The 16,365-nt window shown below is 38.4% G+C and overlaps 1 protein-coding gene across 5 annotated transcripts; it reads left to right on the top strand.

The window, feature by feature from the left end:
• The first annotated feature begins 1,225 nt into the window (after positions 1-1,225).
• LOC148849882 (uncharacterized) lies at positions 1,226-13,568 on the top strand. 5 transcript variants are annotated; one of them, XR_016098590.1, is made up of 11 exons: positions 1,226-5,298; positions 5,599-5,667; positions 5,793-5,847; positions 6,589-6,636; positions 6,768-6,925; positions 7,035-7,273; positions 11,681-11,771; positions 11,995-12,123; positions 12,219-12,372; positions 12,675-13,136; positions 13,291-13,344. XR_016098590.1 is itself a non-coding variant. In XM_088942350.1 (11 exons), the coding sequence occupies exons 1-11, from the start codon at positions 5,131-5,133 to the stop codon at positions 13,474-13,476; spliced, it is 1,392 nt and encodes a 463-aa protein (XP_088798476.1). In that variant the 5' UTR covers positions 1,226-5,130; the 3' UTR covers positions 13,477-13,568. The 5 variants fall into 5 exon arrangements, 3 of the variants coding, with proteins under 3 accessions (XP_088798476.1, XP_088798475.1, XP_088798477.1); XR_016098589.1 differs by having other exon boundaries at positions 12,219-12,843; positions 13,042-13,136; positions 13,291-13,312; XM_088942350.1 differs by having other exon boundaries at positions 13,042-13,136; positions 13,291-13,568.
• The last annotated feature ends 2,797 nt before the right edge of the window (positions 13,569-16,365 follow it).

The raw sequence follows: 16,365 nt of genomic DNA, 5'->3' as shown, positions 1-16,365 counted from the left end.
GAGGTTGGTGTGAGGACTGAGGTGCGCTCTATGAGACAAGGTCCGAATTCCAACTTTCAGGCAAGACAGGATCTGCTCCTCACACTTGGGCGCCTCACATGCACATCCACCATGCATTGGGAACATCTCCTATGAATGATAATTTAAAAATACAGGAGATTTTCCCAATGGATGTACATGTGAGACACCCTCTGTGAGGAGCAGATCTGATCTCTTTGCAGGCATCTACCAAAATATAATGATAAATTTATATGATGTGATACTGCAAACGTACTGTGAATTGGGTACAAGGACGGAGAGGTCAAAGGACTCTCAATGGAATTGGGATATGCTCCTTACAAAGCACGCTTCATATCAACCTCACAGCCATATCTCACGATTGAAAACATCTCTCATGAATAATAAGGGAGATGTTGATGTGCGGCAAATACTTGCTGTGAGGTTGGTATGAGGCACGCTTTTTAACTAAAGAAAGTAATGAATTTAAATCCTATTTTAAACACACTCATCATGAGATGATAAGATATTATTCACAGCATGCTCCTAAAACAGCCAAGGCTGATTTTTACAAACAGCCAAAGTTTTTCGCCGTGAAACAGTTAAAAGACACCCTGTATCGAAATTACGAACCGTATGCTCCGAAACCAATGCGGATACATAATTATGATATTTCAAATCATGAACTCAACTTGGTTTGGCTCTCGCATGATCACATCTCAACGTACAGTTGTCATCTCATCGTACAAGATATTTCTTAAATGAATCAGCGATGGGAAATTTTACAGGTTGTACAGGTAGCCCGTAGCCTACCCTGCTGAGAGAATGTGATTCAATATGAGCGGGTGACTCAATTACGACTCTGGATTTGTATTTTCAAATTTCAACACGGAGGACGGAGATAGCCTTCTACGTGGGTGTTGACACCGATGCGTTTTACAAATATTCCGTTTCTGTATGCCACATCAGCTGGCAATTGTCGTTTCTTGATGTGTCACATCATATTTCTGTTGATGTGTCATGCATGCCACATCATTGGTGCGTATTTGGCAAGAAAATATATATATATTTTTGGTAATTATTAACTTCGAAATTTGAAAAAGAAAGAATTTCTTGAAACGTCAAATGATGTTTCCTGAATCACCTTGATAACACTTGTGAATCGAAATCATATGAAACGAAACTCTTGTAAAACGCACCACCCACACCCATTGCTTGGAATCAGGAAACTCCCCCCGCGCATTTGCCTACGGTTCGTGGTCGAGGCGTCGAGCTAGCGACACCAGCACAGAATTGTGGGACATCAATGGTCAGATCAACTCTACAACACCACAACATCATTGGCCATCAAAACCTTATTCTCCCACCGCTCCATCAGCTATTTGTCTCTCTGATCTGTCCCGGTCGTCGTCACACTCACACGTATGTCGCTCTCCCCTCATGTCTCATGCCAGTAGAAACACCGTACCTAAACTAAAATGGACCCGTCAGGTCAGACAGATAGAGAGATGAGAGAAGCTTTGTCCACTACCGAAACTGTGGGTGCAATAAGTATACCGGTTCCCACCCCTGGCTGATACCGTGTCTTATATAGTCTCTCCTGACTACAGCTTGGTTCTTACGTTCCCCATGTATTCATTAAGCTCTCAATAATTCATAAATGTGTATGTATGGAGTATAGACTATGGAGGAGTGAGTTCAGTTGTAGGGCAATTGGCACCCAAACCAAAAGGCCAGAACAAAATTGGACCGAGGTGACGATGTGGAATGCGTAGTGCAACAGAACCGGCGCAAACACAGCAGTAGTAATAGGCCCCACCCCTCTCTCTGTCATCACCAAATTATCACTGCAGACCCTTATTTATAGTTCTCTCTCTTTCTTGTCTCCCACGAAACGCATCCTCCCCTTCCCCAAACAAACACCAACTCTCCGTTATTTCCCGCCGATTAATTCGTTACAACAACCGACGGGCGACGACAAACCAGCAATCCAGTTCAACACCAGCTCTGCACCTGCACCAGTACCCGACTACCACTATCACCATCCCACCCTCCCCCATTTTTCTCCTCCTCTGCACGCAATGATGCGCAATACTCATCCGTTCCACCATTTCTGAAACCTCCAAAGAAGAACAGAGAGATAGGGAGAGAGAATCAGAGAATGCTGGTCTCCATCATCTTCGCCCTCCTACTCCCCTGCCTTGGCATGAGCTTGGTGTTCTTAGTCTACTTTGGCCTCTTGTGGTGTGCCACCAGGAATTCCGCAACGTCCGCATCCATCCCTTCGCCGGAGAAGCCTTTGCCGCAGAAGGGTTTGTCAGCATCGGAGTTGGAGAAACTGCCGAAGACCACCGGTGCTGAGTTAATGGGGACGGAGTGCGCAGTTTGCCTCGACGAGATCGAGAGCAGTCAGCCGGCGAGGTTGCTCCCCGGATGCAACCACGGGTTTCATCTTGAATGCGCTGATTCGTGGTTGTCAAGGAATCCCATCTGCCCTCTTTGCAGGGCTAAACTTGAAACTGAGATCTTAAACCCTGATAACAACATCTGCTGAGTCTCTTCTCTTTCTGGGGGTTGTACTTTCGAGTTCCGAGTCCAGAATTTGGTTTTAATTTTTCTTTTTTTTCCTTTTATTTTCTGGTTAGGGTTTTTTCTTTAGGATTTAGCTCTACAACCTACAGGGATCAAGATTTCATGAATGCAAGATGGAAGAAAAAGAAAAGAAAGAAAAAAAAAAAGAGCAGAACAGTGACGTTACTACCGAATACTGATGTGGTTGTCCTGTGTAGTGTTTTTTTCCCTTCAGTTTTGCTTTCCAGGCAGGACATGAGGCCAAGTCAGGGTGGCAGCGAAATGATACCAGCAATGCCAGGCCGAAAGCCGAGAGGGCGCATCTGCCCGCAGTTTTCTTTTCCTATTTCACTTTTACAGAGATAGATGGAGAAGAATGGTTGGTGGTGTAGGATTGTGGAGATCGGATGCATCACCAAAGCAACTGTTGATCACATTTCCCTTTTGATGCCCGATTCCAATCCAACGAATGGATAACAATCGGTATATTATTACCATCATCGGATCTAGGAATATTCACCATGGGCCCAAAGTAATCAAAGTTTTATACCAGGTCCCTAATTTATAATTACAACTTTTTTTTTCCTACAAGCCACACCACAGACCACGCATTAGCCCCCATACTGATTTTACTAAACCCTAAAAAGGCTAAAAGCCCAAAACTAAAACCGAAACTAATTTTTAATAAAATTGAAATAACCGAACCGAAATTTTTGGTTTGATTTTCAGTTATTTTGGTTAAAAACCGAATTTAATTATTATATATAATATTATATATTATAATATATTATAAAATTTAATTTGATTATAATAGATTATATAGATATATAGCATATTATATATATTAAATACTATATAATGAATTTTAGCTAATTTGGTTTTTTCCATTAACCGAATCTCTAAATCTGAAAACCAAAACCGAAAACCAAAATTATTAAAAATCGGATTTTTCAAAAACCGAAAAAACCGAAACCGAAATTTTCGGTTCGGTAATTCGGTTTTAACCGAATAATGCTCACCCCTACCTGGGGTCATGCTGTCATGCAAAGATTGGGAGTTTGGGCCTTTGGGACATTGGGCTTGGGCTGCTTTGTGAAGGTGCATTAAAGATAGGCCCCGCCCATCCCAGAGACAAAAGGATATAGCCCAACACAGGCCGTCGAGCATATGTAAGGCCTGAACCCGATTGGGTCTGTTGAACACCAAATCCAGGCCCATAAACATGGTATATCTATAATTCTATATCCAGCTCTTATTATTCGTTGTCAGTTGCCAGTTGCCACCCCACACCTCCACAAAGAAACATGTTTTCAGGAAAAATAAAATCAAAGATGTTTTAGCAACTTCCGAACTCCGGAGAAAAGCTGAAATCAATTTTAAAATACTCACTCACTCACGGCCCAAAATCTACAGTCTTCAAGCTCCCCGAGTTCCGAATTTCGGTTTAGGTTTTTGTTCTTTCAGCCCATATCGGCCCACGAAGTGTGGGCCTTTAGATTTCTATTTGCTAAAGTGGGATCCATTGGATTTGGACCATTGATTCGACGTTACGTATAGCTGCTGTGAAAGATGAAGCGATTACACATGTTTGACGGACAGTAGCGACCTAGCGTCAGCTCGAGTTTGTGGCTAATGGAGTCGCATCGGCATTGCTCTTTCTTTTTCTTATATGATAAAATAATTTTTCGAACGATAAGCTAGTTGCATCGTTCTAATAGTGGCCTTCTGTTTGGTGAGCGATTACAGACTTTACAGTTGCATTCGTCTCAGCTTAGAGAAAGTATGTGTGCTTCTTGGAGGCTCTCTCCTTGTTATGCTTACAGGACACGTAATGGGTTCTGTTGCAAAGCTGATGGTCTGCCAAGTAATACTGACGAGAAGAAGAAACTTGTCGTCGTTGGTTCTGATTGGGCTGGCCTAGCCGCTGCTCACCACCTCTGCTCACCACCTCCTTGAAGCTGGAAAGTCTTCTGTATCTAAGAACATGTCTGCTAGCTATGCATGCTTACTATTTTCTCTGTGGCATCTAATTTCTTATTTTGTAATTTGGCTTTTCCGATTCGATAGAGCCTTTTGAGGGATTATAGGAATTCACATCAAGTTTATTTGATTGCATTCACCGGAGGCTATGTTCTTTTGATAGAAAATAAGAGTGAAATTCCTTGGGCTCAGTTTGGAAAGAGTAGTCAAATACAAATATGTACATTGTAAATGCAAGGTTTAGAAATATAATATACAAGGTTTTGCACTGTGCATATTTGCATTTGTAATCTTATCAAACTGAGCCTTGAGAACTTTCCCTCAACTTGTTTCTCTCTTATTTTCTGTCAAACCAAAAACAGCCTAAAAGTTAAGATATAAACGTCGAAGTAGGACTATTTTCCCTGGTATAGAAAGCATAACCGTTCAGGAACCTTACAGGTTGACAGAAGAAATTGTTCTTGAAAGAATGGGATGTGAAACAGGGTTTATGTACTGGAACCATATAGTTAGGATAGAACCTTGTTGAATTAAGCATGTCTTGATACTTATCCAAAAAAAGTTAAGCATGTATTGAATTGAATGCGTGTAACTATGGACATGGAGTTCCCAATAACCAACAATTTTCTACTTTTTCATTCAGGCTTCTGGTATCCCTATCGAAATATATTTTCCCTTGTTGATGAACTGGGAATCGAGCCTTTCACTAGCTGGACAAGATCAGCACTATACTCCCCAGAGGGTTTGGAGGTAATTTATGTCATGGAGCTCCTTGATACTTTCAGTACGTCCAACAATGAGAATAATAAATTCTCATGACTTTACTTTGTCAGCTCACCTATAATGGGCATATATAATTCTCATGACTCAGTTTCTAGTTGGTTTTGGTGTTTTGCTCTTGATCCTTGTTCTAGCACTTGGTTCTGTGATTATCCAAAATCTACTAATGTCCTGTTTAGTTTAAAATAATTTTGAAGCTAGCAGAACCCTCCAGGGAACATTACAAAGAAGCCTAGACCTCATATTGAGTTGGAAATTGCTACTATGCAGGTTGAATTTCCAATATACCAAGAACAACCTGAATTGCCAACTCCTTTGGGTCCTTTATTTTACACACAGGTATGTTATGTACTATAATTTTTGAGAAATGGTGGATATTATTAATGGTGAACATTTTGTTCTTTCATTCACCGGCACACAATTTACAGTTCTTCGTGATAAAATCCTTTTCATATTCTTCCCAGTTCCTTCTCCTCCCTTTGGTGGATCGACTGACATCACTTCCTCTGATAGCCGCAGGTATGGATTCCTGTAATTTTTCATAGTTTCAGTAGCCACCAGTTTTCATGGTTCTACAGGTTCAGCAGTGTGAGCCCTATGCTAGCTTCATATTGAGCGACCGTTTGTACTATGGTATAACTTACAAGTCCATTTTGGTAAAGTGGCTTGCATTACATATTACTTGTATTCTTCAAGTTACCAAGTGGAAACTTCTATGTGTTTATCCTTTTGATCTAATCAGGACAAACATCTATAACTTTTTCCTTGATTTCATTTATTATCATTTTCTGTTAAGATCATCCATCATGGCTTGCATTACATATTACTTATATTCTTCAAGTTACCAAGTGGAAACTTCTATCTGTTTATCCTTTTGATCTAATCAGGACAAACATCTATAACTTTTTCCTTGATTTCATTTATTATCATTTTCTGTTAAGATCATCCATGATTATGATGATGATATATCTATCTATCTATCTTTACAAACAAACATACACCCCACTGAATCATCTTTCCTTGATTTCTTTAGTTTTTTTTTTTTTTTAATTCAATTTTAATCATTTCCATTGCCACTACCACTATTCTTTACATTGTACATGCATATCTATTTTTTAACATGTTCATTTGTTTGGAATTAGGGTCCTTTGGCAAGCAACAAATTGTGTTATATTCGTATAGTCAATAAAATTGTGTAATAGGATTTTTTTTCTCTTACATTTCCTTTTCATCTACCTCATCTCCGCCCTTGGTTTGCAGTCGTTGACTTTGACAACACTGACACTGCTTGGAGAAAATATGATTCAAGTATGAAAGATCCTGATAACTGAGTTATTTATCAAATTTTGTAAAATATTTTTGGATGATAAGTATTGATCCTACTAGTTAATTTAAAATTGAAATATTTTAAGCTCAAATTTTGATCTTGTAACTTGCAGTGACTGCTAAAGAACTTTTTAAACAGTTTGGCTGCTCTGGAAGGCTTTATCAAGATATTATCAATCCAATGCTTCAAGTGGGCTTGTTTGCTCCATCAGAGCAATGTAGCGCAGCTGCAACATTAGGAATGCTATATTATTATGTTCTAGCTCACCAGGTTTATATTCTTTTTTTTCCCCACAAAGACATCATGCCCTTTTAGCTTGTCAAGTTTGCTTCTCTTGATAGGTTCTTTACATCTGCAGCTTTTTGTGATGTGTCTACAGAAACATTTTGATGTTAAATGGTGTCGTGGGTCTGTTGGAGAAAAAATTTTCAAGCCATGGATGGACTCAATGAGAAAAAGAGGTTGTGAATTTCTGGAGGGAAGAATGGTGACAGATTTCTCTCTGAATGAGGAAACTGGATGCATTTCGGAAGTTGTGTGTGGAAAAGAGAGGTACAAGGCTGATGCAGTTGTCCTTGCCATTGGAATTTCCAGTCTTCAGAAAATTGTTATCAATAGGTATCTTATCTAAGGCTTTATCCTCCTGGAGGAGAAAATCAACTTTTCTAGTTTAAATCCAGATTTCCTAAATTTGGTCCAGTGTACCAGTTATATTTTAGCTTATTTTTAAAGAATAATTGCCTTCTCCAACCCAAAAAAATAAAAAACTCACAAACATACTTTGTGCACGTTAAAATATGCTTAATTTTTTAAATTATTGTTATTTTTTTGAAGATAAATAAAGAAGAAAATTTTGTTTATTACTGTGAGATACATCTAACACAGGTGACCAGGAGTCATGAACCAAGCCAAACATCTTAAACATTCAAAGTATGCCAAAAGTCAGAACCAAAAATCTTCTTTCTTTAGTCCTTCAAATTCTGGAAGTACCAACACCCAACTAACAGATAATGAAGAGGTTTTTTTTTTTATGAATGAATATAATTTATTAAACCAGAATTATGAGGCAATACAGGAGACCCAAGAGGAGGCACGAGTTGTTACCTCTTCTAGCAACTATTACATCAATTTAAAAACAGAAATAACCAGAAATAGAATTACAGAGCAGCCCAAAATAAACGTTCCCTTGAAGCCCCTTGCTTAGCTAACCCATCCGCTAAGGTATTTGCTGATCTTCCCACCCAAAGAGAGGTAATGGTCATGTTTCTTGTGAGCCAGTTGACTTTCTTCAACAGGTCTCTGTGTTGCCACATAGCTGAAGCTGGGTCTATCAGCCATCCCACAACAATCTTAGAGTCCCCTTCAACAACCAAGGGCTGAACTCCTAATTGTTCTGCAATCTGAATACCTTGTACCGTCACTAACATCTCAGCTCTGTTGGAGTTTCCTATTCCTACGGAGCCTGAAAACAATGCTAATATTTTTCTCTCCTTATCTCTCGGCACCCCTTCTATCCCCAATGGGCCTGGGTTTCCTTGGCTGCTTCCATCAAAGTTCAGCTTTTCCCATCCTTCAGGCACACTGCAGATTCCCTATCCTTCCTTGTATGGCTGTTAGCCACCACTATCCAGTTTCTCCAAAAATCATCAAAGGAGAATGTATGAAATAAGTCCATAGTTCTTAACCAATGAATGGCCTAGTCAATATATCAATATATTGTCCTCAACAGCCTGAATGCTTCTTTCCTTTTCCTTGAATACCCTTGCATTTCTTTCTTCCCAGATTGTCTACAAGGCAGCTGCTCTAATACATCTCCACATTATTTTTCCTTTTTTTGTAGGCCACACAAAAAAGGAAGGATCGAACAACTGACTTAAAGCTGTGGACAGACTCCACCTGCATCCAAACAAAGAGAAAATCCAAGTCCAAATAGCACTAGAAAATGAACAAGATACAAGTAAGTGAGAGCAATCCTCACCACTAACCCCTGCAAAGTACACACCAGTTAGGGAACAAACACAAAGAAGGCATTTTCTTCTGCAAGCAGTCCAGGGTATTAATCTTTCTATAAAACACCTCCCAGCAGAAAATAATAACTTTAGGTGGAACTGGTCTAGGCCATATCTCCTTGGTTGGAAAACCCCACTGTCCTTGGGAAGAGCAAAAGGATTTGAAAAAGGATTCACAAGTGAAGTAGCCTTTTGGGTGAGGGGACCATAATCTCACATCCAAGCTAAGAGGGTCTAGAAAGACACTACCAAGAAGGGACAACAGATCTGAAACACTGTTAAGTTCATCATCCCTCAACCCTCATCGAAAGCCAAAGTCCCAACTTAAGGAGTGAGGTGAAATAGGGGATGGGAGAAAATGATAGAGAGCTTTTTCCTTGTAAAGGGAAATAGAATAGAGAGACGGGAATTGGTCCTTAAGGGCAACAACACCCACCCAAGTGTCTTCCCAATATAAAACAGAGATATTGGAATTGACATCATACTTGACAAAGTTGAGAAACTGAGGGAGAATACTTTGGATTGCTTTCCAAGGAAATTCCAACGTAGCTTGACGTGATACACCCTTATCCCATCCATTTTCCAGTCTACCATGTATACTAGCCATCACTTCATGCCACAACCTCTCCCTTTCTCTAGGCTATCTCCACAACCATTTTCCTAAAAGAGTTTTATTCTTGAGAGTTAACCTTCCTAGTCCCAAGCCACCTTCCTCTTTACTCCTACAAACTATTTCCCAATTGATTAGGTGGTCTTTCTTTTCCTCCCCTGGCTCCCAAAAGAAATTTCTCATTAATCTCTCCAACTTCTTAGCTTGCCTAGTAGGAATCCTGAAAACAGAGAGAAAATAGATCGGTAGGTTTGCTAGGGTAGCTCTCAATAAAGTCACTCTACCCCCTATAGAGATGTAGTTCATTTTCCAAGAAGTTAATCTTTTCTCAAACTTTTCCAACACTGGGGTCCAGAAACTACTCTCTTTTGGGTTAGCCCCTAGAGGGAGACCCAAGTACTGCAATGGCCAAGAAGAGATGGAACAACCTAAACAATCTGCCACAGACTGAATAATCCTCTCATTCATATTAACACCTACTACACAACTCTTATCCAGGTTTATCTTCAAATTGGAGACCTCTTCAAAGTGTTGTAGCAATGCTTTGAGATTCCTCACTTTTTGCCTGTCACTCCCTTCACAAAATATTATGATATCATCAGCAAACTATAGGTGGGTTACCTGGATATTGTTCCTTCCTATTCTCCAGCTACTCACTTCCTCTTCCCTATCTACCTTAGTGATTAATCTACTGAAGACATCTGCAACTAAGGTGAAAAGAAACGGGGAGAGTGGTCACCTTGTCTAAGGCCTCTACAAGCTGGGAAAAAATCTTTGACCACCCCATTCACCAGATAATGAAGAGGTTTCCGCCCCAACTTCTTCCAACCTTTTCATTCTTCGTTCAAAGATCCTCTTGTTTCTCTCCCTGCAAACCTCCCAGAAGATTGCAAACAGAATGCAGCTCCAGATTATTTTTGCTTTAGTACTTCCAAAAACTCTCAGCCAGTCACAAAAGATTCCAGCAGAGTCCACTGGTGCCCATCCAACCACTTTAAAGAGATAAAAGAAGAAAGACCAGATCCTTTTCACAAAATTGCATTGAACTATCAAGTGCGTAATATTCTCCTCTTCAGCAAAGCATAGCACACATCTGTTGGGAATTGATAGCCTCTTTTCTTCAACATGTCATGTGTAAGAATTTAGCCTCTTGAAATCAGCCATGCAAAAGCTTCAGCTCTTGGGGGAATGGGTTTTCCCCAAACGCATCTAATTGCATCAGCCTCCACCTGGTTCCTCATTAAAGCATTATGCCTAGATTTGACCGTAAATATCCCATCTTTACACTCTTTCCACCATTTGACAATCTGATGACAATGGGTCAATTTCCACCTCTTGAAGCTTAGCCAGCAACTCCATGCACTCCTCCAATTCCCAATCAAATAAAGGTCTTTTAAATTTATGGCACCAGATCACAACACAATTACTAACCTCATAGAAGTGTAAAATAGGGACTCCCTTCTCACATAAATTATACAATCTTGGACAAAGATCACACAACTTTCCAATTCCAGTCCAATCATCCTCCCAAAACCTAATACTAGACCCACTCCCCACCCTCCATGAGCAAAAAGGAAGCAACAATGAGTTGAACTTCAAAATTCCCTTCCACACGCATACCCCATAAGATTTCCTCACCTCCCTCACATCCCACCCAAAGTTTACCACTCCATACTTACAAGCCACCACTCTCTTCCAAAGGGCATCCCTCTCCCTCCCCAACCTGCAAACCAACTTACCCAACAAAGCTTTGTTAAATACACCCACTCTTCTCACTCCTAAACCCGCATCTTTTTTAGGTCTACACACCGAGTCCAACTTAACCAAATGAAACGTCTTAGGAAGAGAAAATAAATTGGCAAATTTGAAAGAACACTCTTAATTAAAGTTTTCCCCCCAAAAGACAGAAATTTCCCCTTCCAACCCGCCAATCTCTGATCAATTCTATCTAGGACTGGTTGCCGAGTGGAAGAAGCAATGACCCTAGCCCATATTGGAAGACCCAAGTAAGAGAAAAGGAAATTCCCAATTAAACGTCCCTAGGCTCCAGCACCTTCCTCCAAAACAGCTTGCCGAATATCTCCCACTCCAATCATAACACTTTTACTAGGATTATCTTCAAGCCTGACAACAGTTATAAGCATTTAAGAACACCCTTATTGTTCTCAAAGTAACCCAAAATCTGATTGCACATCTATTTATAACCTAAGCAAGTAACTTGGAGAATCATATTTCTCCTTTAGGCTCATTTTGGAAGGAGTACAAATACAGATATGTACAGTGCAAATACATATAAAATAATACAAAATACAAGGTTTTGTACTCTACAAATTTGCATTTGTACTCCTTCCAAACTGAGCCTTAATTTTTATCCTGTTTCACTGACAATTGGATACTGTATTATAGTTCAGTTCTACAAACAAAAGGGGAGTTTCTGAGAATTTTGAACTTGTCAGGCATCGATGTGCTCACTGTTAGACTGCATCTTGATAGGAAGGTCTGTTCAATGACTCTTTTCTTTCCTTTATTGTCATGAGAAATGCTTGCATCTGTCTAGGCCTCTAGGATTTGCATTTCACATACATGCTGAGGAAATTTCCATCCTGCATTATGTTCCATGTTTGTGACTTAAGTAGGGAGGTCATTTCTTCTTGTCACCATGTCCAAATATTCTTCTCTATTTTGGGAACTGAGGGAAGCTTAACTCCATATATAACCAGGTTAACATTCCAAAAGCATGCAATATTTGCTGTGGTTTTGATGATTCAAGTGGGTGGACTTTCTTTGACTTGAATGCTATTTATGATGAGTACCGGGACAATCAAGTGACAATAATAGAAGCAGACTTTGTAAGTTTACTATCATCTCTTTCTACAAACCAAAGAATGTATAAGTATGGTTTTCAATTGTTTTGTCTGTCTCCTATAACATTAGCTCTGTGCAGTATCATGCAAATCAATTGCTTCCACTTAAGGATGACCAGATAGCATCAAAAGTGATGTCTTTCCTTTCACTGTGCGTTAAAGACATTGAGGATGCTACTGTGGTTGAGAAAGAAGTGGGTAGATTTCCTAAATCCTTGACTCACTTCTTTCCAGGTAAGTAGTTAGTTGGCAATGAGATGATTTCTGCAGCAGTTTGCTTCATTGCACAGAAAATAGAAATTTTTTTTATTCTTTTATTAGTAGAAAATAGAAAATTTCCCTTATCTACTGTGGATGTGCATTGTTTCGTTAAATGAATACTGCAATCATTACAACAGAAAATAATAATCATTGTTCACCATTAGCCATGCTTTTGCCCCTTAATGTAGGGCAATTGATTTGGCATCTTGATTTTGGCAAATGTGGCAGTCCTTGTAAAGGAAATTTGACCCATATTGAATGGTTGTTATTCAAAGGTTAATAAACAACCCTGGCTTGAAGACTTACAACTTTCTAATGAATACATGCCTTGAGAGAGTTGAATTATGGAATAGGATTCATGTAGCCAACCCCATATGGGTGGGATAAGGCTTTGTTGAATGGAGTTGATTGGGGGAAACTGGCAACCCATTGACAAGATTTGAGGTATAAAAAGTACTGCACCTTAATTGAGATCAATGTTTTTTACTTGAACAATTGGGCAGTTGGGTTCATTCAACAATGCAACCTTTGGGTACCATCAGAGGGATGCAACTTGTTGGTCTGAATGTGAATAGACCATCAAATAATACAGTTGTCTTATGATAAATACCTCCTGGTATGTTTCTTTCTCTTTTTCTTCAGGTTCTTACAATTACATGATGCGTGGGTCAACAACTTTTCCAAACTTGTTCATGGCTGGAGACTGGATAATAACTCGACATGGATCATGGTCACAGGTTATAATGCCTCAAAGTGTAAACCTTTTCTTTTTCTTCCTCTCTTTTTCTTTCTTTCCTCTCTCTTCCCTAGTAAACATTCTAATTAAATTCCCTGCTGTTTTGTATTGATTGAGACAAAATAAACAACATCATCTATTTACATTTCCTGCAGGAGAAAGCTTATGTCACAGGTCTTGAAGCCGCCAATAGGGTGGTCGACTACTTTGGGGAGGGAAATTTTGCAAAAATTATAGCAGTGGGGGAAGACGAGCCCCATATTGAAGCTCTTCGCAGCCTCAACAGATCCATAGATGAGTTAAGAGCACAACTGCCCTTGTCTGATTATTTTCTCCAGTAGCAATTTAACTCCCTATCTGTGATTCTCTAGATTCAATGTTGACTACGTATAAGCAGTAAAAAATATAAAAGAAAATGATTTATATTTGAGTATTTCAATTTTCCCTCCTTGCATGTGAATTCTCTTTTTTGGTGAATAGTGATGAGAGAGAGCTCTGGGAATTTGGGTTGTAAACGAGTCGGATCAAATTCGAATAGGGGGTATTGTTGTTCAGAGGGATGCACGAAGCTCTCTCCCTCTTTTTTTGTCTTTTGTCCATTTTTCCCCCCATTGTCTTTTGGTTTAAACTTGATTCTAGACCTTTTCCTAACCTCTTATAGCATACTACCATGTGAAGGCTCGTAATCCCACATTGCTTGCTTGGAAAAGGAAATAAGGTCTTCCTCATTAATACGGGGGCCTGCACTGTATCTTTAAAGAGTATGTGAGCCTTGGTTCCCATGCAAGCTATAAAAGGAAGGTTGAAAATTTCGATACGATATGCACAATACAGGGTGTATCGTATCTTTTAAAAATCGATACAGGATATGTATGAAAACTGGATGCTTCATCTTTTTTTCTATGCGTATCGGACTCTATCGGGGGTGTATTGGGGCATATCGGTAGCGTATCGATGATAAAGATATGGCCAAAAACTAAAAATAATTGAAGGGGGAAAGTAAGCTTTTTTTTTTCTTCGAAATAAACATTCTTTAACCCCCAAATGACTCTAAAACTCCAAATTTCATTCCTAGAGTGTTAGATTTGCAAAATTTTGCAAGAAAAAGTGTGAATCGTTAATTTTGTTTTTAAAGAAGTTTCAAATTTTGAAAAAATATGGAAAAAATAGGTAATTTTTTTAATCTTTTATAGCGTCTTGTGATTTTTTTTCTTGAATGTTTAAATTTATGTTGATCTACATTTCTTACATTCAAAATCATAATTTTTTTTGTGCTATCAATAGATTTATGGAAATTTCATGAAAATATTTGGAGAAAATATAAATTAACAAAAATTTTGAAAATGTAAGTTTTTTCTGTTTTAGATCTATGGATTTATCTATTATATTCATAGAGCAATTGAAATTTCGTCTTTAATATTTTTTTTGATTTTTTATATTTTTAAAATTAAAAAATAAATAATAATTAATTATATTTTATCATTTGATCATAACAATTGAATATATTATAATTCTATGGATGATCTATCATATCCATAGACCAATTGAAATTTCTTCTTTTAATAACTATTTTTCGAATATATTATATAATGTTTATTTATTTGTTATAATTTTTTTAAAATGAATAATAAATAATAATTATTTAAACAATAAATAATTAGTAAGTATATTTGCATATAGAAGTTGTGCCAATGCATGTTTTATGGTTGGATAGAATAGTTGGGTTTTTCTCATCCCATAAAACATTAAAACTTATGAATTATAATTTATAAATTATAGTTGAGCATAGGATTTTTAATGAAATTATAATTAGTTATAGTCTATTTCTTTATAAAACCATTAAAATATATTAGTTTAATATATATATACACCTCATTTAGGTCTTGTATTTAGTGTTGATGTATTTTTATGATTTATTAAAGTATTTATAATATTTTCAAGCGTATCTTAGTTTTTCTCCGATATGCATGCGTGTCCAAAGTGTATCCTAATACGTATCTTAAAATCGTCTTTCCAATAACGTTTCCAATACTTTGAACCTTGTATAAAAGTTAAATGATAAATTATAAAATCCCCCCTGTACTATAGGATTTGTGACAAAGGCCCCTATATTTTGTTTTGCGACAAAGATCCTCTTGTAGTATGACTGTGAGACAAAGACCCCCTTCGGTTAATCCCTATACTACCTTTATAATAATTATTCGAACAATAGGAAGAAAAACACTGTTCTCGACTTCACGCGAACAGCAAGGGTGATAATCCCTTTTACCTCAGATTTCTTCACATCTTTTTCTCTCTCTCTTCTTCCCCTCCTTTTTTTTCATGTTTCGGAAGAATAATCTAACGGGAACCCATTTTGACCAGCTTTGTGATCGGTGGTAATCCCTCTCTCTCCCTCTCTTTCTCTCAAAATGGGTTCCCGTGTGAAACCCAGAAAGAATACTCTTCATGAATAGAAAATTACAGCCAAAGCGATTGCGTGGTCGAAGGCCTTGAATCCCGTTCTGTACTCCAACTTTGAGATCTCTCACGTATCCCCGGAATCTCTAGAACCTTCAAGGAAATTCAGCTTGGATAACTCAGGACCTAGGGTTTTGTTCTATGCTGATCCTGCCGTGGACCTGTTGCTGAAATCCGGTGCAAGTCACTACATTGAATTTAAGAGCATCGACGCAAGCTTCATTTACAGTGGTGACGGGAGATTTTTGGTAGTGCCAGATTCTTGAGCAGCAATTTTCAAGGATCGGAGTCTTGGATTGACCGAGAAGAGCCAACAGATCGATCAAAAAGCTTCAGCCCTATAAATCTAAAATGGGCTTGTTTAGAGCGACAACGATAGGGAGAATTGAAATTTTGACATCGTCAGATTATTCTTCCCAAATGATACGAGAAAGGGGAAGGGGAAGAAGAGATATCGGGCGAGAGAGAGAGAAATGTGAAGAAATCTGAGGTGTTGTTCGTGTATCATAAGTTCGGGAAAGATGAACAGTAATTTTTTCCCAATTTGAGTATCTGAGATCTGTCGATTGTTCTTCACGTCTTTCGGAAAACAATAAGTTAAATAGGTTTTAACAGAAAAAAGGCAAAAAAAAAAAAAATAATGCATTCTACCATCTGACTTAATGGTAAGGGGAGTCTTTGTCTCACGGTCATAGTCCAGGGGGTCTTTGTTATACTCAAAGTTAAATACCAATCTCATATACTGTTATAATTAAACCTCATGTATCATA

This window comes from Nelumbo lutea, chromosome 5 (genome assembly GCF_056320005.1).
Source record: "Nelumbo lutea isolate HS-2025 chromosome 5, American lotus-T2T, whole genome shotgun sequence".
Lineage (NCBI taxonomy): Eukaryota > Viridiplantae > Streptophyta > Magnoliopsida > Proteales > Nelumbonaceae > Nelumbo > Nelumbo lutea.
This window is presented reverse-complemented; position numbering and strand designations above follow the sequence as displayed.